Source organism: Somniosus microcephalus, chromosome 15 (assembly GCF_052327205.1).
Source record: "Somniosus microcephalus isolate GS21.2 chromosome 15, FLI_Smic_1.0, whole genome shotgun sequence".
In the NCBI taxonomy this organism is placed as follows: Eukaryota; Metazoa; Chordata; class Chondrichthyes; order Squaliformes; family Somniosidae; genus Somniosus; species Somniosus microcephalus.
The window spans coordinates 108522063-108545023 of NC_141001.1; the positions used below are offsets into that span (position 1 = coordinate 108522063).

Here is a 22961-nt window from a genome sequence, read left to right on the forward strand (position 1 = left end):
AATATTGTTTCGTGCCCTGTTGGAATCAGATCCCATCTTGAAGACCAGCTTGTCATCTGGTTAAAATCGAGCTGATCTCACTAGGTCAACACTGCCGTGTTTGCATTGGGAACTGTAAAGGGTGGGGTGGGAAGTGAACTTATCATCTGGTGTGAACTTCATGATGTTTACTAGAATATGTTAGTAGCTAAAGTGAATTGCTGAAATGTAGTATTGATGCTAAAATTGTTTTTAAGCATACATGTCTATGAATATAAGTAATTGTTGTATTTCAAAGTGCAATGGAGCCTTTTCTTACAGAATATAGTATGGCAAGACCATCAAACAAGTTCAATGATTTTAAATTTGAAAGTATTGCGGGTCTCTTTCTCTCTTTCTTTCGTTCTCTCATCCTTTCACTACATAAACGTGTGGTCATCCAAAACTCAGCTGCCCGTGTCCTAACTCGCACCAAGTCCTGTTCACCCATCACCCCTGTGCTCGCTGACCTACATTGGCTCCCGGTTAAGCAGCGCCTCGATTTCAAAATTCTCATCCTTGTTTTCAAATCCCTCCATGGCTTCGCCCCTCCCTATCTCTGTAATCTCCTTCAGCCCCACAACACACCCCACCCCGAGATCTCGGCGCTCCTCTAATTCTGCCCTCTTGAGCATCCCTGATTCTAATCGCTCCACCATTGGTGGCCGGGCCTTCTGTTGCCTGGGCCCTAAGCTCTGGAATTCCCTGCCTAAACCTCTGCGCCTCTCCTCCTTTAAGACGCTCCTTAAAACCTACCTCTTTGACCAAGCTTTTGGTCACCTGCCCTAATTTCTCCTTATGTGGCTCGGTGTCAAATTTTTTGTCTTAAAATACCCCTGTGCAGCACCTTGGGACGTTTTACTACGTTAAAGGCGCTATATAAATACAAGTTATTGTTCTTTCATTCTCTCGTCCTTTTGTTCTCTCATCCTTTCGTTCTCTCGTCCTTTCGCTCTTTCTCTTTCTTTCTCTGTATACTGTACAATTTTCATAATTTGTTAAAGTATTTAGGGGAATAAACAAACCAACAATCTTTCCTATCTTATGAATAATGACAATAAATGGCTCCCTATCACTCTCAGTCGCACAGATGATTACTGTTGACTGTATATATCTTTTATAATGTTCTTTTCTATGTCAGAATTTAACTGTGAGGAGTTTTCCTGTATGAGGTACCTGTAACTATAACAGCACTGGAACTGTTTACTCTGCTTGTAATGACAGGGTTTCTCTGTATTTGTATATAAGATTTAATGATTGAATCTCTCTTTTATTGCTACAGATAAAAGCCAAAAACTACGACAAAGTTGAAAAGGTAAAGCTGTTTCATTTTTAATCACGTACCTCGCTCGAGGTGGGCGAACTTTATGTTGTGGTTAGTCTGTCAGTGAACCCTCACTCATTAGCTTGATAACTTTACAAGTTTTCACAAGTCTTGACGAACAGCACCCATGTCTTGGAGTGTTGATGATTTTTTTTAACGGTTCGCGAACCAAACCCATTAATTTTTACACAGACTTCGCTCATCACAGGCTGGGTTGGTAACTCAACAGCCCTCCTCCACCGCCGAGAGCACGAGGCTAAACTAGCAACTTGTCAACAATGCTGAGCATCAGTATTGATGCAAGATAAGTGTTCTCCCACGGTCACTGCGAGCTCTAAACGTTTGGAACAGTGGGTTCTTGTAATATATGATGACATTTGCATATCTATGTCTACATCTCCTGACACATCTATGACTTTCCAAAGGGTATTTTTCCGTAGATTTTGGTTATCGTCGGGTGGTTTGGCAGAGCAGCACATCAGCCGACTATCATGGGAAGGAGTTGGTTGCAAGTTAAGCCATGAAAGATTCCTCATTCATAGCACCTGGTCTCAGCCCAAGCAACCGGTCAAAATGTCAAGCTGGAGGCAAGGCACTTCCCCGGAGGGAGGGCAAGTTAAATTCAGCATGTTAAAACAAGTAACAATTGATTCAGTGAGGCCACGGTTCTGGTGATAAATTTTTGCATTTTAGAAGCACCGTGAATCGGGTATCTTCTCTTGAAAAGAGAAGGCTGAGGGGTGACCTAATAGAGGTTTTTAAAATTATGAAAGGTTTTGATAGAGTAGATACAGAGAATGTTTCCACTTGTGGGGGAAGAGCATAACTAGAGGCCATCAATATAAGATAGTCACCGAGAAATCCAACAGGGAATTCAGAAGGAACTTCTTTACCCAGAGTGTGGTGCGAATGTGGAACTCGCTACCACAGGGAGTGGTTGAAGCGAATAGTATAGATGCATTTAAGGGGAGGCTGGACAAGCTTATGAGGGAGAAGGGAACAGAGGGTTATGCTGATAGAGTTAGATGAGGAAAGACGGGAGGAGGCTCGAGTGGAGCATAAACGCCGGCATGGACTGGTTGGGCCGAATGGTCTGTTTCTGTGCCATATATCCGATGTAATCCTATGAATCAAGTGCGCAGACCTCCACTCCGTATTTTCCAATCCATTCTCCAGTGGAGTCAGGCTCCTAGCCGGGGGTGTAGCCTTGCCAAATTTACCTTATAAATACAGCTGCTGGTGGAGACCTGGCAGCAGTTCCTTTTGGCTATGCAATGATGTATGGTGCAGGAGGACCCAAAGAATGGGAAGAAATATGTTTTTTAAAAAACATTTATTGTTCAGAAATGACATTTTTTTTGCTTTCATTTGTTTGCAGTTGTTTCAGCGATGTCTTATGAAGGTTTTGCATATTGACCTGTGGAAATGTTATTTGGCCTATGTACGGGAAACTAAAGGCAAACTTCCGAGTTACAAGTAAGGAATGAAATGCTGTGGCTTTGCTCTTACCCCAGCTTACTATTAATAATTTTAGATGAAAGTATCAAAGGGTGCGGTTCTTTCTATCGTTCTGTAACGTCTTTATTACTTGCATTCCAGAGAGAAGATGGCCCAAGCATACGATTTTGCTTTGGATAAAATCGGCATGGAGATTATGTCTTATCAAGTAATTTTTTCATTTTCTTGTGAGGCTTTTTTATAAAAAGTTTTTTTTAAATGCATTGTGAACTAGAACTACAACAATTTCAATAATAATTAATCTTTTGCAGATTTGGGTTGATTACATTAACTTTTTGAAAGGAGTGTAAGTATTAGATTTTTTTTTTTGTTTATTCGTTCGTTCGGCTATTTTACTTTTCTTTAGAGCGAAACAATCTAAAACGTCTGCTAATTCTGCCGTACTTACAAACAACTTGTCCCTTTGATAGGGAAGCTGTGGGATCCTATGCAGAGAACCAAAGGATAACGGCAGTTCGTCGGGTGTATCAGCGAGGCTGTGTCAATCCTATGATAAATATTGAACAGTTATGGCGAGATTATAATAAATACGAAGAGGTAAAAACTTTGGACCCAAATATTACTCGACAGTTGAAGCTGATTTCAGCTGACTGACATTTGCAATTATAGTGCAGGACAAAACTGGTTAAGATTATTGTTCATTTTTTTTCCCTTGACAAACTTAATTAATTCCAGTAGTTTGTATTATACTTGATGTCGGATAAACGCAATGCTCCTAGACTCCTGGGAGAGTACAGCATTTTCTCCAACGCAATTTATATTCTGATCTGGCTCAAAACTTGGTCGATTTTTTTTTGGTGCTGTCTCTCTCTTGCAACCTCTGTTTTCCAACCTTCACACTCTCCACCAATATCTGAAAAGGCAGGACAGCTCACTCTGCAGACTTCCCCACAAGCCCTGACAATGGTGCTCCATTCCGCCAACATGAGGTGCACTCTGGGTGGTGGGGCAGAGGGGGAGGGGTAAGGTTTCTTCCTCTTCTTTGCATCCTCTTCCTGACCTGAACTGGAGCACTCATAGAATCGTACAGCACAGAAGGAGGCCATTCGGCCCATCGAGTCTGCGCCGGCTCTTTCGAACAGCAATCCAGTCAGTCCCACTCCCCCGCTCTTTCCCCATATCCCTGCAATTTTTTCTCCTTCAAGTATTTATCAAATTCCCTTTTGAAAGCTACTATTGAATCTGTATCCACCGCTCTATCAGGCAATGCATTCCAAATCCTAACCACACGTTGTGTAAAAATGATTTTCTTCCTGTCGCCGCTGGTTCTTTTGCCAATCACCTGAAATCTGTGCCCTCTGGTTACCGACCCTTCAGTCATTGGAAACAGTTTCTCTTTATCTAAATCCTTCACGGTTTTAAACACCTCCATTAAATCTCCTCTTGGCCTTCTCTGCTGCAAGGAGAACAACTCCAGTTGCGAACTGTTGGAACCCATCAATAGACGATGGTTGAAACCTTAGCCCTCTGCACGGGAGTTGAGTGCTGTACTGACAGAGCTAAGAGACACACCTGACACTGTGGTGTGCCAGAACTGGCTTGGGAATCCAACGCCATGCTTTTGTCACCAAAATGCAAATTTTCTTCTGTACAGGAAACTTTCTGGTATCCGGCACTGACGGGACCGAGCTGGTGCCGTACCATCAAAACTGCCGTACAAACCAGCGCTAATGTTAAAACATACGGAGCTTTTCAGCTCCGTGTGAATCAACAAACCCTGTTGCTTAGCAACAGCTTCAAAACAGTCGGCCGCAGCTTAAAAGCATCTCTGTAGCTAAGCAACAGCTTCAGCTAGACCTTGCAGAGCCTGACTGGGGAAAAAAAAGCAACGAGAAGTAAAAAAAACTTATAGGAAACGGCTCCTGAATTTTGCTGGTAGATAGAGCTTTCCGGACATTTAACCTCTGGTTAAACGAAAGTTTCCTGTACTTTTTTCTCAGCATTGCAAGAACAAGTTAATACATTTGGATGAAATTCCTTCTCACTATTTTAACAACCTCCGTTCATTTTAAATGGGGTCAGCAAGTTTGAAACAGCAAACACAGGAATTTCCTCTGAACTCATTTGTTAAAATTGGTGCAGGGAGTAACTCCAACCACTTTGCATTTCGCAAACATTTTCCCAATTCCCCTGTCCGTTTGATTGTAGTATCACAATACATCCAGTTATCATGTTGTTAGAGTGCCTTAAACAGACTAGTAGTAATTGTTCTCTGTAATCTCCTCCAATCCTACAACCTCATCCACCCGCCGCCCCCCCCCCCCCCCAACCGAGATCTCTGCACTCCTCCAATTCTGACCTCTTGAGCATCCCTGATTATAATCGCTGCACCATTGGTGGCTGTGCCTTCAGCTGCCTGGGCCCTAAGCTCTGGGATTCCCTCCCTAAACCTCTCCGCCTCTCTACCTCTCTCCCCTCCTTTAAAACCTACTCTGTGCTAATATCTCCTTATGTGGCTCGGTGTCAAATTTTGTTTTGAGAACGCTCCTGTGAAGCGCCTTGGGACGTTTTATTACGTTAAAGGTGCTATAAAAATACAAGTTGTTGTTGTTCAGTTACCCAAGAGCTGCTATTCTCATTCGCAACCCTGATTATGTGGCCAGTTTTTCCATGTCCGTACCAGCCCCATAAAGTAAAAGTTGGAATATGTGCATATTACGTCTGACAACTGCTTTAAGTGAATCTCCAGTGCTAAGTGCTAACACGACATAGATTTTCGCAACAAGCAGTTTCTGAAGCGACTTGTGAAATGATTTGCTCCGGTCATGGGATGGCAGAGATTGATGTAAGGAGCGTAACTGATACTAATAGTGCATGGCATTTCAAAATGGGGCGAGCAACACTTTGAGCACATTTCATTAATGAAGATTGTTGTAATAAAGGAGTCAATGGATTAAAGAGCCGTGCAGCCTCTATATTAGGACAGTAGTTTGTTATTAAAGTAGCTGCTTTTGCAGAACTAAGTCATTTAGCTTGGAAATCTGCTCAGTAATAGTCCAGTGTGATGCTGTGGTGCAATTTTAGATACAGAAGTTTGAAATGATGAAAGAAAACAGAGTTGTGATCTGTTCCTCCACAGAGCATTAATATCCACCTGGCTAAGAAAATGATTGAAGATCGTAGCAGGGATTACATGAATGCTAGGCGCGTTGCAAAGGTATGTGTCCCTGGATTCCTTCACAACGCTTGTTTTGAAGTTGTGCGAACTAGAACAGTTTTAAAAGCCAAGGGGGAAAAAGTTAGCTCCCCTGCGCCGTAAATTGAGTGGTAGCGGCCCAAGCAGGAGGCGGGGCGCTACTGGAGGCACTCCCCCTCCTCCCTGGGACGCTCCCATTGAATATCACGGCGTTACGTGCAACAGCGCCACGTGCGTCGGCACATAGCACCGCGGTATTACAGGCCTCCCTCCCCTGATTAAAGGGGAGAGGCCTAGCGCTGCGCGCACCGGGACCCTGCTGGACCAGCGGGGTGCCGGGAAAACAGCCCAACACTCGAGGAGTGCCGGGCTAACCGATCGCGGCCGGCACCCCGCTTAAAAAAGCGGGAGGGGGCAGGTGCTGGCAGGCGGCCAAGAAAAAAAAATGGCCGCACGACACCGGCCCTTTAATTTGCGCCGCCGTGGCCACAAAAGCGCCACCCTGACCCTGTTGGACGTATCGTCCGGCGGTAGGTTGGGGGCGCGACCGAAGTTTGCGGCCAGGGTGCTGCGCACGACGATGACGTCATCATTGGAGGCGCAGCACTGTGGAGCGCTACCAGCTACTGCCGATGCTAACCTCCCGCTGAATTTCATGGGAGGCATTAGCAGCGCCACACCCAGGCGCAAGAGGCTTTGCGCTCCCTGGGGGGCGCTAACGGGAAGCGCAAAGCAACCGAATTTCCCCGCCCCCAAGAGTCTGATATTTTTTGTATACCTAAGTAATGGATTTATAAACATTCGTGCCATTGTATACAGGAATACGAGACTGTCATGAAAGGTCTGGACCGCAATGCACCTTCGGTCCCACCGCAGAACAGCCCACAGGAAGCACAACAGGTGGAAATGTGGAAGAAGTATATCCAGTGGGAAAAAAGTAACCCACTTCGCACAGAAGACCAAACACTAATCACTAAACGAGGTGGGACTACTTAACATGACCAGTGCTGGATCTTTCATAGAAAAATAATTTCGTATTGCACGAAGGCAGCCCAAAAACAGATTAACTGGTTATTCATTTCATTGCCGTTTGTGGGATCTTGCTATGCACAAAATGTACGTCTGCCACGTTTGCTTACATAAGCTCTGGAATTCCCTGCCTAAACCGCTCCGCCTCGCTATCACTCTTTCCTCCTATAAGATGCTCCTTAAAACCTACCTCTTTGACCAAGCTTTTGGTCACCTGCTCTAATATCTCATGTGGCTCGGTGTCAAATTTTGTCTGATTTACGCTCCTGTGAAGCGCCTTGGGACGTTTTACTACGTTAAAGGCGCTATACAAGTTCTTGTTGCACTTCTAAAGTATTGAATTGTCTGTTAAGCACTTTGGGATATCTTAGAAAGGCAAGACAATATAAATTGGATGTCTTTTTAACTTAGGAAAGAGGGTAGGAGTCGATGAAAATTCTTTTGCTTAAAAATAGTTATCTGTAAATAAAGGACTATTGTTGATGATTGCAAACATAAAAGAAAGACTTGCATTTATATAGCGCCTTTCGCGACCTCAGAACATCTCAAAGCACTTTACAGCCAATGAAGTACTTCTGAAGTGTAGCCACTGTTGTAATGTAGGAAACGCGGCAGCCAATTTGCGCACAGCAAGCTCCCATAAACAGAAACATAGAAGATAGGAGCAGGAATAGGCCATTCGGCCCCTCGAGCCTGCTTCGCCATTCAATGAGATCATGGCTGATCATCCAAATTCAGTACCCTGTCCCTGCCTTCTCCCCATATCCCTTGATCCCTTTAGCCTTAAGAAATATATCTAACTCCTTCTTGAATATATTTAATGAATTGGCCTCCACTGCCTTTTGTGGTAGAGAATTCCACAGGTTCATCACTCTCTGGGTGAAGAAATTCCTCCTCATCTCTGTCCTAAATGGCTTACCCCTTATCCTTAGACTGTGACTCCTGGTTCTGGACTCCCCCGCCATTGGGAACATCCTTCCTGCATCTAGTCTGTCTAGTCCTGTTAGAATGTTATAAGTTTCAATGAGATCCCCTCTCATTCTTCTAAACTCCAGCGAGTATAAGCCCAATCAACCCAATCTCTCCTCATACGTTATTCCTGCCATCCCAGGTATCAGTCTGGTGAATCTTCGCTGCACTCCCTCCATGGCAAGAACATCCTTCCTCAGATAAGGCGACCAAAACTGCACACAATACTCAAGGTGTGGTCTCACCAAGGCCCTGTACAACTGCAGCAAGACATCCTTGTTCTTGTACTCGAACCCTCTCGCTACGAAGGCCAACATACCATTTGCCGCCTTAACCGCCTGCTGCACCTGCATGCTTAACTTCAGCGACTGGTGCACAAGGACACCCAGGTCTCGTTGCACTTCCCCTTCTCCCAATCTATTGCCGTTCAGTTTTTGCCACCAAAGTGGATAACCTCGCATTTATCCACATTATACTGCATCTGCCATGCTTCTGCCCAATCACCCAACCTGTCCAAATCATACTGGAGTTTCTCGGCATCCTCCTCACAGCACACACGCCCACCCAGCTTTGTGTCGTCTGCAAACTTGGAGATAATACATCTAGTTCCCTCCTCTAAATCATTAATATATATTGTGAATAGCTGGGGTCCTAGGACTGATCCCTGTGGTACCCCACTAGTCACTGCCTGCCACTCGGAAAAAGACACGTTTATTCCAACTCTTTGCTTCCTGCCTGCCAACCAGTTCTCTATCCAAGTCAGTACCTTGCCCCCAATCCCATGTGCCTTAACTTTACACGCTAATCTCTTATGTGGGACTTTATCGAAAGCCTTCTGAAAGTCCAAATACACCACATCCACTGGTTCTCCCTTATCTATTCTACCAGTTACATCCTCAAAAAATTCCAGTAGATTAGTCAAGCACGATTTACCTTTTGTAAATCCATGTTGACTTTGTCCGATCCTGTCACTGTTTTCCAAGTGCGCTGCTATTACATCTTTTATAATGGACTCTAGCATTTTCCCCACTACCGATATCGGGCTTACCGGTCTATAATTCCCCGTTTTCTCTCTACCTTTTTTGAATAGTGGGGTAACATTAGCTACCCTCCAATCCATGGGAACTGTTCCAGAGTCTATCGAATTTTGGAAGATGACCACCAATGCATCTACTATTTCTAGGGCCACTTCCTTAAGTACCTGAGGATGTAGATTATCAGGCCCTGGGGATTTATCAGCCTTCCATCCCATCAATTTCCCTAACACCATTTCCCTACAAATACTGATTTATTTCAGTTCCTCCCTCTCATTGGACCCTATGTTCCACGACATCTCTGGGAGGTTATTTGTGTCCTCCTTTGTGAAGGCAGAACCAAAGTATGTATTTAATTGGTCTGCCATTTCTTTGTTCCCCATTATAAATTCCCCTGATTCTGACTGCAAGGGACCTACGCTTGACTGCACCAATCTTTTTCTTTTCACATATCTATAAAAGCTTTTACAGTCAGTTTTTATGCTCCCTGCAAGCTTACTCTCATACTCTATTTTCCCCCTCTTAATTAACCCCTTTGTCCTCCTTTGCTGAATCCTAAACTGCTCCCAATCCTCAGGTTTACTGCTTTTTCTGGCCAATTTATATGTTCTCCCCTTGGATCTTATGCTATCCCTAATTTCCCTTGTTAGCCATGGTTGAGTCACCTTTTTTGTTTTATTTTTATGCCAAACAGGGATGAACAAATTCTATAGTTCATCCATGCGATCTTTGAATGTTTGCCATTGCCTATCCATCGTCAACCCTTTGAGTGACATTTCCCAATCAATCTTACCCAACTCGCGCCTCATGCCATCGTAGTTTCCTTTATTTAAATTCAGGACCCTAGTCTCTGAGTCAACTACTTCACTCTCCATCTTAATGAAGAATTCTATCATATTATGATCACTCCGACCCAAGGGGCCTCGCACAACAAGATTGCTAATTAATCCTTTCTCATTACATAATACCCAGTCTAAGATGGCCTGATCTCTAGTTGGTTCCTCGACATATTGGTCCAGGACACCATCCCGTATACACTCTAGGAATTCCTCCTCCACAGTATTGTTACTAATTTGGTTAGCCCAATCTATATGTAGATTAAAGTCACCCATGATAGCTGCTGTGCCCTTATTGCATGCGTCTCTAATTTCCCGTTTAATGCCATCCCCAACCTCCGCATTACTGTTTGAGGGTCTGTATACCACTCCCACTAACGTTTTCTGCCCCTTGGTATTTCTCAGTTCTACCCATACAGATTCCACATCATCAGAGCTAATAGCCTTCCTTTCAATTGTGTTAATCCCCTCTTTAACCAGCAATGCTACCCCACCTCCTTTTCCTTTTTGCCTATCTTTCCTGAATATTCAATACCCCTGGATGTTGAGTTCCCAGCCTTGGTCACCCTGGAGCCATGTTTCCGTAATCCCAATCATATCATATCCGTTTACCTCTATTTGCGCAGCTAATTCATCCACCTTATTACGAATGCCCCTCGCATTAAGACACAAGGCCTTCAGGCTTGTTTTTTTAACACTCTTACACCTTTTAGAATTATTATTTACTGTGGCCATGTTTGATTTAAACCCTTGATTTCTCTGACTGCCACCTTTGTTTTTCTCCTTCCTGTCTTTTGCTTCTATCCTTGTTTCCCTTTCCTCTGTCTCCCTGCTCAGGTTCCCAACCCCCTGCCATTTTAATTTAAACCCTCCCCCAGAGCACTAGCAAACACTCCCCCTAGGACATCGGTCCCGGTCCTGCCCAGGTGCAAACCGTCCGGTTTGTACTGGTCCCACCTCCCCCAGAACCGGTTTCAATGTCCCAGGAATTTGAATCCCTCCCCCTTGCACCATTCCTCTAGCCACGTATTCATCTGAAATATCCTTCTATTGACTAGCACGTGGCACTGGTAGCAATCCTGAGATTACTACCTTTGAGGTCCTATTTTTTAATTTACCTCCTAACTCCCTATATTCAGCTTTTAGGACCTCATCCTGTTTTTTACCTATATCGTTGGTACCTATATGCACCACGACAACTGGCTGTTTACCCTCCCCTTCCAAAATGTTCTGCAGCCTTTCTGAGTTATCTTTGACCCTTGCACCAAGGAGGCAACATACCACCCTGGAGTTACGTTTGCTGCCGCAGAAACGCCTATCTACTCCCCTTAACAATAAAAGCCCCTATTGCTATAGCTCTACCCCTCTTTTCCCTCCTAAATGAGATAAATTACCAGATAATCTGCTTTAGTGATGTTGTTTGAGAGATAAATATTGGCCCAGGACACCGGGGAGAACTCCCCTGCTCTTCTTCGAAATAGTGGCCGCGGGATCTTTTACGTCCACCTGAGAGGGCAGACAGGGCCTCGGTTTAACATCTCATCTGAAAGACGGTACCTCCGACAGTGCGGCGCTCCCTCAGCGTCGCGCTGGGATTGCATGGTGGAGAAGATCTGCTGTAGAACTGACACAGCATTTATATAGATTCTAAAGAATTGTATGTGTCTTGTTGCAGTTATGTTTGCCTACGAACAATGTCTGCTGGTTTTGGGACATCATCCCGACATCTGGTATGAAGCTGCCCAGTACTTGGAGCAATCCAGCAAGTTGCTGGCGGAAAAGGGGGTAAGTTCCTACAAGGCTTAGTTATGCCAAATAATCCTTACATCTTCTTGAACCTGTTTAATTCAGCCAAATCATAATTAGGAGAACGTGACAAACTTTGTATGGTGCCATTAGATAGCCTAAAATCGCCATGTAAAGCGAACTGTTGTTCCTATTTTAATGGGCTTCACCTCTGGAGGGCATCTGGAGAAATAATTGCGAATTGTTTTACAGAACTGGTTAAATTTCTCGGGCTTTCCCGAGGCCACTGCTTAATAAATTCCACGGACAATCAACTGCGTAGAAAATTGAAAAGAACGTATAATTATCAACCCCCGTGTTGCAGCATGTTTCATGACTTGTTGAAAAGCTAACCTGTCGACTACATGTTGTGATCAACACTGGTGGGTTATACTAGAGGTGTCCGAGTCTCCTTAGCAACTACGGGAAACTTTGTGCTATCCGGCACCGACGGGACCGAGCTGTTGCCGTTCCCTCAAAACTGCCGGACACACCAGCGTTAATGTTGAAGCATACGGAGCTTTTCATCTCCATATCTGACAACAAACACTGTTGCTTAGCAACAGCTTCTAAACAGTCGGCCCGTACCTTGGAAGCGTCTCTGTAGCTTAGCAACAGCTTCAGAGAGACTTTTCAGAGCCTGACTGTTGGAAAAAAAAAAGCCACGAGAAGAAAAAAAACCTAACAATACGGTTCCTGATTTTTGCCGGTGGCTCGAGCTTGCCGGACATTTAGCCTCCGGATAACACAAAGTTTCCTGTATTATGAATGTTAATTTGTATTTAGCAACTTTGCCTTGAGCACCTGCCTTCCAATAGTCACCACCTTCATTCTGACGCATTCTTTGACTGTCTCCCAACATGTTCCTTTCCAACATCTCTCTCTCTCTTTGTTGGCATCTGATCCTTTCTTACGACTGTTTTTTTCTGGTTTCTCTTTCTCACTGGTTTTCATTCGCAGTCCTCTTTTATCCAGTAGTTTGGGACCTGTACAGTCCCCGCCACTTACAGCGAGTGCGATTTGCCCGCTATACACGATGGCCGATATAACTGGATATACTTTCTCTGATTTCACCCCCCCCACCCCCAGTTCACACTGGCACTGTTCTCCGATTTCCCCCTCCCACATTCTATGTACACAGTGAGGTTACCTCCCTATCTCTGTAACCTCCTCCAGCCCTACAACCCTCCAAGATATCTGCGCTCCTCCAATTCTGGCCTCTTGCTCATCCCCGATTTTCAGCGCCCCACCATTGGCGGCACGGTGGCATAGTGGTTAGCACTGTTGCCTCACAGCGCCAGGGACCCGGGTTCAAATCCGGCCTCGGGTGACTATCTGTGTGGAGTTTGCACATTCTCCCCGTGTTTGCGTGGGTTTCCTCCGGGTGCTCCGGTTTCCTCCCACAGTCCAAAGATGTGCAGGTTAGGTTGATTGGCCAGGATAAAAATTGGCCCTTAGTGTTAGGGGGATTAAATATGTGGGGTTACGGGGATAGGGCTTGGGTGGGATGGCTGTCGGTGTAGGGACCGGGTGCTAGGGTTTGGATGATCAGCCATGATCTCGTTGAATGGCGGAGCAGGCTCGAAGGGCCGAATGGCCTACTCCTGCTCCTAGTTTCTATGTTTCCTTGGGTTCTAAGCTCTGGAATTCCCTCCCTAAACCACTCTGTCTCTCTCCTCCTTAAAACCTACCTCTTTGACCAAGCTTTGGTCATCTGTCCTAATACCTCTTTATGTGGCTCGGTGTCAAATTCTGTTTGATAATCGCTCCTGTGAAGCGCCTTGGGATGTTTTACTACGTTAAAGGCACTATATAAAGGCAAATTGTTGCTTTGTTACATCGAGCAGTAGTTTAAAAAAAAAAGCCCTCATCATCTGGCTGACGACCCACTTGTTTATGTTGTTTCGTAAACATGGTTTATTTTTCATAACCCTGATGTACATCTTCTACACTGGCATTTGTCAGCTGTGGCTCAGGGGTAGCACACTCGCCTCTGAGTCAGAAGGTTGTGGGTTCAAGTCCCACTTCATCTCCTTAGCTGACACTCCAGTGCAGTACTGAGGGAGTGCCGCACTGTTGGAGGTGCCGTCTTTCGGATGAGATGTTAAACCGAGACCCCGTCTGCGCTCTGTGGACGTAAAAGATCCCACGGCACTGTTTCGAAGAAGAGCAGTGGAGTTATCCCCGGTGTCCTGGGCCAATATTTATCCCTCAACCAACATAAGAAAAACAGATTATCTGGTCATTATCACATTGCTGTTTGTGGGAGCTTGCTGAGCGCAAATTGGCTGCCACATTTCCCACATTACAACAGTGACTCCACTTCTAAAGTACTTGACTGGCTGTAAAGCGCTTTGAGACGTCCCGGTGGTGGTGAAAGGCGCTATATAAATGCAAGTCTTCTTCAAGTCGTCTTCATTTTCCTGGCGCATTCCTGGTATTTTATTTTTGCGCGATTACGAATCTTTCCTATTGTTGTAGCAGAACTCCTGCCGTGCGGAATGATCAGTGACGGCTCATTTGGGGAGCTTTTTGTAAAATATGTTACTTTGCGGCAGGATATGAACAATGCGAAGCTGTTCAGCGATGAGGCTGCAAACATCTACGAGAGGGCCATCAGCACTTTGTTAAAGAAGAACATGCTGCTTTACTTTGCTTACGCGGACTATGAAGAAGTGAGTAGAGACTGCACTGTCCCCACAGTACATAAAACGTGCACTGCCTTAATCCTTCCTGCTCCATGTCATGTTTTACCAGTACAGTTAATGGCACGCTTCTGGTTTTTTTTAAGAGTCGGATGAAATATGAAAAGGTGCACAGCATTTACAATAGGCTCTTGGCTATTGAAGATATCGATCCAACGTTGGTGAGTTGTTACTTTTATTTATTCTAAGTTTAGGAGTAAGAATGATGGCCCAAATATATATATATTGGCCCAGAAATTCGGGTCGGAGGCTTCCCGCTGGTGCAAGCCCCTGACCTGCACTTACCTAGCGCGCCAGCCGTTGTGCTGTGGGCCCGCGTGGGATTCTGATCCTGGGCCTCCTCCAACTGCCGGCGCACAGTGCTTGCGTATCCCAGGGGCACAGTTAGTTTGAAGCGTCCCCTGGGATCACGTGGGCCATGGAGAGCCAATGGTAGCAGGGAATGCTTCATTCATAAATCTGACAGGAAGAGCTGTCAAACCTATAAATACTATAAGTCCCAAAACATCACTAAAACTTCAAATACATTTTTTTAAAAACATCACATTTTTAAAATAACTATAAATTACATGAAATAACTATTTTAAACAATAATTTAAATTTTTGAAAAAATTAATTACATTTTCTAACCTGTGGAAAAAATGTTTTAATTTTAATTAATTCAACACTTACCTTGTTAAAGGCAGGCCTTGCGCCTGCTTTTTAAAAGTGTAACTGCTGGAGACTTACCCTCCCGGAGAACCCTGCCAAAAAAGCGTAAGTTCGATGCGCACGCGCTGCCTCTCAAGGGATCGGAAGTTCCGGTTTCCCGCGCATGCTCGGTGCTTGCGCGAAACCGGCATTTTCTTTGGGCCTATGCGTGAGCACCCAGTGCGTACTTGCCCGCGGGGACCCGAATTTCTGGGCCAATATGTATATTTTAATCTACCAATAGTCCACCTCATATTAATTTATGGAAAGTGAGAAAGAGATGGAGGAGAAATGGGTAAGTCCAGGCTATAAGGAGAGCAGCATCCTCTTTTGGCTGGAGAGAGAGAGAGTAGGAAGATGGGAAGGAACATGGGAATGGGAGGAGGCCATTCAGCCCCTCGAGCCTGTTCCGCCATTCAGTTAGATCATGGTTGATCTGTATCTTAACTCCATTTACACAACTTGGTTCCATATCCCTTAATACCCTTACCTAACAAAAATCTATGATAGTTGAGATGAACACTTAACCAACTTGTATTCTTATTCAATTATGCCTGTTATTTTCCATTGTTTTAAAAAAAATATTTTTCCCTCTTCCCCGCCCCCCCCCCCCCCGATTTTATATATTGGCCCAGATATTCCGATCCCTACGGGTGTTGTACGAGCTGTGTACCCACCCGTAGGGACATCGGATATGCCGGTTTCAGGCATACACAGCGCATGCGCTGAAAACCGGCATTTCCGATCTGTCGCGAATCCTCTTGACAGATCAGACGCCTGCCCTGGAGAAGGGCCTCCGCGGGCAGATAGTTCCGCTTTTTGGAGACCCACTGCCCGCAGAAAACCCTTACAATTCTTGTGCCTGGTAAAAGCAGGCGTTAGGCTTGCTTTTACCAAGATAAGAGTAGAAAAAAAAATTCACTGATTTATCATTTAAAAATACTTTTAAAAAGGTACGTTTATTTTTAGCCCCATAAAGTACTTTGATTTTTTTTCAAAAAATGTAAATTTTTGTTTAAAATATTTAATTTATTGTAATTTCAAGTCATTTTAAAAAGGTGATTTAAAAAAAAATGTATTTAAAGTTTTACTATGTTTTTTCATTGATCTCCATTCATATATTTGGCAGGTCTTCCTGTCAAATGTATGAAGGGAGATTCCCTTTTGTGATTGGCTCCCATGGCCCACGTGATCCCAGTGATGCTGCAAACTACCTGCGCCCCTGGGATACTTGGGCCCTGCGCACCTGGAGTTTGGTGAGACCCAGGAGCGGAAACGTGCGCATCTCGGGAGCCCTCAGGTAAGGGCGCTGATTTTTCCAGATCGCACGCCTCCGCCTGCCACCAACACTCACTGTGATTTTAGAGCTGTATGGTTCCTCCAATGCCATCAGATTTCCGGTACCTCACTCAGGTAACAATACTTCACAACTGAGCCGAGACAGAGACTGTCGGCGGGCTGCCCAACCTTGGGGTGCGTCACGCTCAAGCCTGTGCTGCCATGAGCTCCAGCGGTGTTTTACTGGACAGCGTTCTGTAGTGGGAACCTGAGCAGATCCTCCCCTTTCCTAATCTGAGAACATTGAGGACAATTTTTAGTGCATCTACTGGCAGAGATTGGCTAAATGAGCCCAGTGGGCATGAAATCTTCCTGGCTCAGGGCCAATCAGATCCTGTAATGTTAAACTGTAAAGCATGTAATCTAATTTTTTATATGTAAATTAAATGTATTTTGTTTGCATTGAAGGTTTACATCCAATACATGAAATTTGGACGGAGAGCAGAGGGTATTAAGTCGGGTCGATCCATATTTAAGAAAGCACGGGAGGATCCCAGAACACGCCATCACGTCTATGTGTCTGCTGCACTCATGGAGTACTACTGCAGTAAGGTGTGCTCTCTAGTTCTGTTCTGAAGTTCGCAGCTCCGCAGATGCCTGATGAGATTCCCAACACGTAACTGCTTTCAACCATTCCATTTCAGGACAAGGCGGTAGCCTTCAAGATATTTGAGCTGGGCTTAAAGAAGTATGGGGACATTCCAGAATACATATTGGCTTACATTGACTACCTTTCTCATCTTAATGGTAAGAACTGTGTCCTATTAGCAGCATGTCAGGTCGTTCTTTAGACATGTACCAGACTGATACCTGGGATGGCAGGAATGACGTATGAAGAGAGATTGGGTTGATTACTTATATTCACTAGAGTTTAGAAGAATGAGAGAGGATCTCATTGAAACTTATACAATTCTAACAGAACTAGACAGACTAGATGCAGGAAGGATGTTTCCGATGGCGGGGGAGTCCAGAACCAGGGGTCACAGACTAAAGATAAGGGGTAAGCCATTTAGGACAGAGATGAGGAGGAATTTCTTCACCCAGAGAGTGGTGAACCTGTGGAATTCTCTACCACAGAAGGCAATTGAGGCCAACTTATTAAATATATTCAAGAAGGAGTTAGATATATTTCTTAAGGCTAAAGGTATCAAGGGATATGGGGAGAAGGCAGGGACAGGGTACTGAATTTGGATGATCAGCCATGATCTCATTGAATGGCGGAGCAGGCTCGAGGGGCCGAATGGCCTACTCCTGCTCCTATCTTCTATGTTTCTATGTGAGAAAGAGTTAGGTGTTGACAAATGTGCCTGTTTTTTGATGATTGCATTGGAACAATTTGGTTAATTTTATAATAAAAACAGAAAATGCTGGAAACACTCAGCAGGTCAGGCAGTATCTGTGGAGAGAGAAACAGAGTTAATGTTTCAGGTCGATGACCCTTTGCCAGAACAATGTTATGATGATCTGGAATACACTGCCTTAAAGCAAATCCAGTAGTAACTTTCAAAAGGAATAAACAATTTTAAAATTTTCATCCTTGTTTTCAAATCCCACCATGGCCTCGCCCATTTTCCCTATTTCTATAACCTCCCCGAGCCCTACAGCGCTTCTGACGAAAGGGTCACCGACCTGAAACGTTAACTCTGTTTCTCTCTCTCCACAGATGCTGTCTGACCTGCTGAGTGTTTCCAGCATTTTCTGTTTGTATTTCAAATTTCCAGCATCCGCAGTATTTTGCTTTTGGGTTAATTTTACACTGTGCGCGGTGCGGCACCACTGCAACCCAAAATCAAGCCTGTCGGGATTTCCCAGCGATCGGCCTTAGTGTGTCCCAGCTTGTTTCACCTTGCAGCTGGCCTGCGGGCTGTGACAAATCGTAGAAACGTATTTTATCCTCCTCAGTCAGTCGGTGAGAATCTCTCTTCCTTAAAGGGGAAGCAGATACTTTCTGCTGGGGCCTGAGTAATCCCGGTTTGTTAATCACTAAACTTTATTCGTCTTGTCCTTTAACAATTATCCTATACGATTTTAGACAGTCAATTCAATGTGGTGTCTTGGTTATTACAGAACACAGAATTACAGACTCTATAACAGTAATCACAAGCCCGTGACAATGAGTAGGTTTGCATCAGAGCCCAGGGTTGAAGGATCGCAGGGCGTAGGTTGGGACAGAGGGTTAGAGGAGGAACTTAGGAATAGGAGTGTAGGCCCTTTAGCCCCTCGAGCCTGTTCCACCATTCAGTGAGATCATGGCTGATCTGCGACCTAACTCCATATACCTGCCTTTGCCCCGTAACCCTTAATACCTTTGGTCAACAAAAATCTATCAATCTCAGATTTAAAATTAACAATTGCTCCATCATCAGTTGCCGTTTGCGGCAGAGAGTGCCAAACCTCTACCACAGTGCTAGGGTTGGGCAAGGACGCGAAACAATTTGCAAACAAGGGCAATGATTTTGAATTCGGTGTATTGGGCAACAACAACAACTTGTACTTATATAGCACCTTTAACGTAGCGAGGCCACGAGAGTTGGCAAGTTCGAGGGGATGGCGTGAATATGGGTTGGGGAGTTTACATGGAGGGAGAGATTAAGGGAGGATGGGAGGCTAGTGAACTCAGAGGAGAGAGAGAGCAAGATGAATTGAGATGGAGGCTGAAATCACCGAGGATGAGAAGTCGCTCGGTGCGGAGGCTGAGGGAGGAGAACAGTGAGGATATCTCGGTAATAACATTTTTATGGTACTTGGGTGGGCGGTAGAGAGCGAGAATTTTAAAGGAGAGGTGAGAGGGGTGGAATAAGGTGAGATGCTCAAAGGAGGAGAAAATGCCGGAGGAGTAGGGGCACAGACCAAGGTGTGATTGGGTGATGAGAGCCACACCGCCACCACGGTGGTCTGAGCGGGGCAAGTGGTGGAAGGTATAGCCAGGCAGGGAGGCTTCATTTAAGGGTAAGGTGTCATCACCCCTCAACCAAGTTTCCATCGGGACCATGATGTCGATGCAGTCATCCACGATAAGCTCATAGATGGCAAGGGCCTTGTTCGCAAGTGAACGGACATTCTGGAGGGAGATGCGGAGAGGGTCGGTGATGGCTGACCAACTGCCAGAGTCCACAGGGTCAGCGCTGGGAGGGGTGAGTTGGACAGGGAGGAGATTGGCAAGACTAGCCCCCAATGGGCATGCTGGGCGGGTAGGTCGGCGAGAGAGTAGGATGGGACAGTTGGGGTTGCTGCTCGTGAGGAGGTAGCGACGAATGCCATGGCGGGCCTTTCAGAGGATGCCAAGAGAGGCACAGAGGGAAGCTGTAGGCTTACCCAAGAGGGAGTCAAGCCTGGGACGGCAGCAGGAGAGTAGGAAGGTTGAAGAGTAATGAAGGGTTGGGGTAGGGATTTGGGAGGGCGCAGTATCCGAGAGAGCAGAGACGAAAGGAGGCATGACAATAGAGAGAAAAGGAAAAGGTGGGAGAAGAATTTGGAACTAGAAGTGGGTCCGGAGCAGCAGCCAAAGTGCGCAGGCGAATGGACACAGTGAAAAGCTCAGGTTACATAGGCCTGGTTATGTAGTAATTAATGGGATACATATTTCCTGGTAGAAGCAGGGAATAGGTTGGAGACAATAGTAGGGAGTCCAGAGTTAAAATCAGCGGTCCCGTGGAGGGATAAAGTTGACGTCGTTAGGGTGGAGTCGGCGTGGAGCATCGACGAACTGTTGTCCAAGCTCGGAGAAAGGAGTAACGGACGAGTGAAGCCCAGAAGCTATTTGAAGAGTAGAGAGTTCGAGGATGGAGGTTGTTGCGGTAGGAATGAGAGTCGGTAGCGGTGCAGAAAGATGATGGCGAAATTGACGCAAGTTGGAGGTCACCGTAGATCAAAGGCGGCGGAGAAAATGTAAAACCACAAGCCAGTGACGAGCAAAGAGTGCAGTCCAGTGCAGAAGCGTAGTGGGGTAATGCAGTGTAGTCCAAAGCAGAAACATAGTCTAGATGTCCAGTGAAGTCCAGGAGTTCGGAAACCAATTTGAGAAAAGAATTCAGCAGCTGAAGCGACTGAGTAGCAGCAGCTGAGTCAAACAGTGTAGTCAGTAGAGCAGCGGAGTCCTGATGGCAGAGGAATCCAGGTGACAGGAAGTCAAATTTCAGTAAAGTTCCATCAGTTGAAGTGAGCTCAGTGAAGCAGAGAGATTGGAGCTCAGTAAGGACAGGGGATGGGGAGTGAGACCTAGTAATGAAGGCAGGAATAAAAGTTTCATTGGTGGAGGGGGTGAGATAGGGCAACGTGGCAGAAGTGGAAGCATACGGTCTTAGTGATGGAACAAGATTTGGATTTGAAGCTCAGCTCGGGGTTGAACGAAACACTGACTGGTTCAGCTTAAGTGAGAAGCTGGGATGGGGATAGGGTCCCGAACAAGGGCAGGCACCAAATAAGATGGCTTTGATCTTCCCAATGTACAGCTAGAGGAGGTTCTGGCTGATTTGTGACTTGATCTCATGTAGGTAGTTTGACAACACAAAGGTAGTTGTAGAATCAAAGATGGTGATGGACAGGTAGAACTTGGGTTCATTGGTATCCATATGGAAAGCGACCCATAACTGCAGATGTTTCCCAAGAGCCGGAAGTAAATGAGGAAAGAAAGGGGATCAAGGATGGACTCTTGAGGTACTCTGTAGGTGACTCTGAGGGGGGGCAGGAGCAAAAGCTACTGCTAGAGATGCACTGGCTCAGATAAGAACATAAGAAATAGGAGCAGGAGTCGGCCATTCAGCCCTTCGAGCCTGCTCCGCCATTCAATAAGATCATGGCTGATCTTCGACCTCATCTCCACCTTCCCGCATTATCCCCATATCCATTGGTTCCTTTAGTATCTAAAAGTCTATCCATCTCTGTCTTGAATATACTCAACGACTGAGCCTCCACAGCCCTCTGGAGTAGAGAATTCCCTCTGAGTGAAGAAATTTCTCCTCCTCTCAGTCCTCAATGGCCGACCCCTTATTCTGAGACGGTGACCCCTGGTTCTAGACTTCCCCAGCCAGAGGAAACAGCCTCCCAGCATCTACCCTGTCAAGCCCCTTAAGAATTTTATACATTTCAATGAGATCACCTCCCATTCAAATGGGACAAGTGGGAGTGGAACCAATCAAGGCCAGTTCTCCGAAGGTAGATCCTATATGAGGGATGAGGATGGAGTGATTGACCAGAGTGGGAGAAAGCAGGTCCTAAAGCAGGAAGTGGCAAGAAGGGGACAAGTGTCTCTTTGGCTCAGTTGGTGGCATGCTTGCCTCTGAATCAGTAGGTGTGGGATCTTGCCCTACTCCAGGACTTGCACACATTAATCCAGACGGACATTTCAGTTCAGTGCCGAGGGAGTGCTGCATTGCCAGAGGTACCGACGTTTGGATGAAGCCATTTAGGTGGATGTAAAAGATCCCATGACACCATTCCTAAAGGGAGTTCTTTCCTGGTGCCCTCGCCAACATCCCTCCCTCAACCAATGCCACCAAAAGGAAATGAATTGGAATCTATTGTTTGTGGGGCTTGCTGTGCGCAAATGGGCTGCCATGTTTTGTCTACGCTGCGGAAGTAATTCATCGGCTGTGAAGCACTTTGGGGCCTCCTGAGGATATGAAAGATGCTACATAAATAGAAGTTTGTCCTTTCGTTCATCAATGGGGAGGAAAATTGGAGCGAAGGTCACCAGTCGGTCGCTCTGTGTCACCTCATAGCAAGTTGCCCAAAGTGGCACTTGCAGTATTGGATGGAATTTGCACACATACCAGATGATGAGCAAAAGGGCAATAAATAACTTGCAAATCAAAAAAAAAGGTTCCCACCCTTAGTAACAAGTAAAAGACGCTGGTGTTGAAACTTGCTCTTTTCCCCTGCATACCAGGTATCAACGCGTCCTTCATAAACGTGTTTACAGTTTGTACCAACCTGAGGTTTCTGCTGCCTGAAGTTCTGATACTTTACGCAGAAAGTTAATGATCTTAGCTATGCTGTTTCGGCAGAGGGAAAGCCAAAAAGGAAAGTTGAGGCACGTGTCCGCTTTGATCTGCTACCCAGGAACCAGCTGCAGGACGGCTGTGCCACTGCTGGGGTGAAAATGCCCCATTTTTTTAAAATTTGTTTATGGGATGTGAGCATCACAGGCAAGGCCAGCATTTATTGCCCATCCCTAATTGCCCTCAAGAAGGTGGTGATGAGCTGCCTTCTTGAACCGCTGCAGTCCGTGTGGTGAAGGTACTTCCACAGCGCTGTTAGGGAGGGAGTTCCAGGATTTTGACCCAGCATCGATGAAGGATCGGCCGATATACTTTCAAGTCAGGATGGTATGTGACTTGGAGGTGCTGGTGTTCCCATGCGCCTGCTGCCCTTGTCCTTCTAGGTGGAAGAGGTCCCGGGTTTGGGAGGTGCTGCCGAAGAAGCCTTGGCGAGTTGCTGCAGTGCATCTTGTAGATGGTACACACTGCAGCCATGGTACATCGATGGTGGAGGGAGTGAATGTTTAAGGTGGTAGATGGGGTGCCAATCAAGTGCTCCCTTTCTTCTGGAGATTGGTCAATTCCAGTTGACCAATTAGGA

General features: G+C 45.6%; 1 protein-coding gene across 3 annotated transcripts in view; it reads left to right on the top strand.

The window, feature by feature from the left end:
• Positions 1-22961, top strand: part of cstf3 (cleavage stimulation factor, 3' pre-RNA, subunit 3) — a 130625-nt gene that overhangs the window by 93350 nt on the left and 14314 nt on the right. For all 3 annotated transcript variants that reach the window (XM_086008239.1, XM_086008240.1, XM_086008241.1), the window contains 12 exons: positions 1301-1333; positions 2721-2818; positions 2942-3008; positions 3112-3146; positions 3271-3397; positions 5940-6017; positions 6816-6978; positions 11540-11649; positions 14208-14324; positions 14441-14515; positions 16791-16934; positions 17027-17129. In XM_086008239.1, coding sequence (XP_085864365.1) covers positions 1301-1333; positions 2721-2818; positions 2942-3008; positions 3112-3146; positions 3271-3397; positions 5940-6017; positions 6816-6978; positions 11540-11649; positions 14208-14324; positions 14441-14515; positions 16791-16934; positions 17027-17129 — 1150 coding nt within the window. The remainder of the gene's footprint in view (positions 1-1300; positions 1334-2720; positions 2819-2941; positions 3009-3111; positions 3147-3270; positions 3398-5939; positions 6018-6815; positions 6979-11539; positions 11650-14207; positions 14325-14440; positions 14516-16790; positions 16935-17026; positions 17130-22961) is intronic.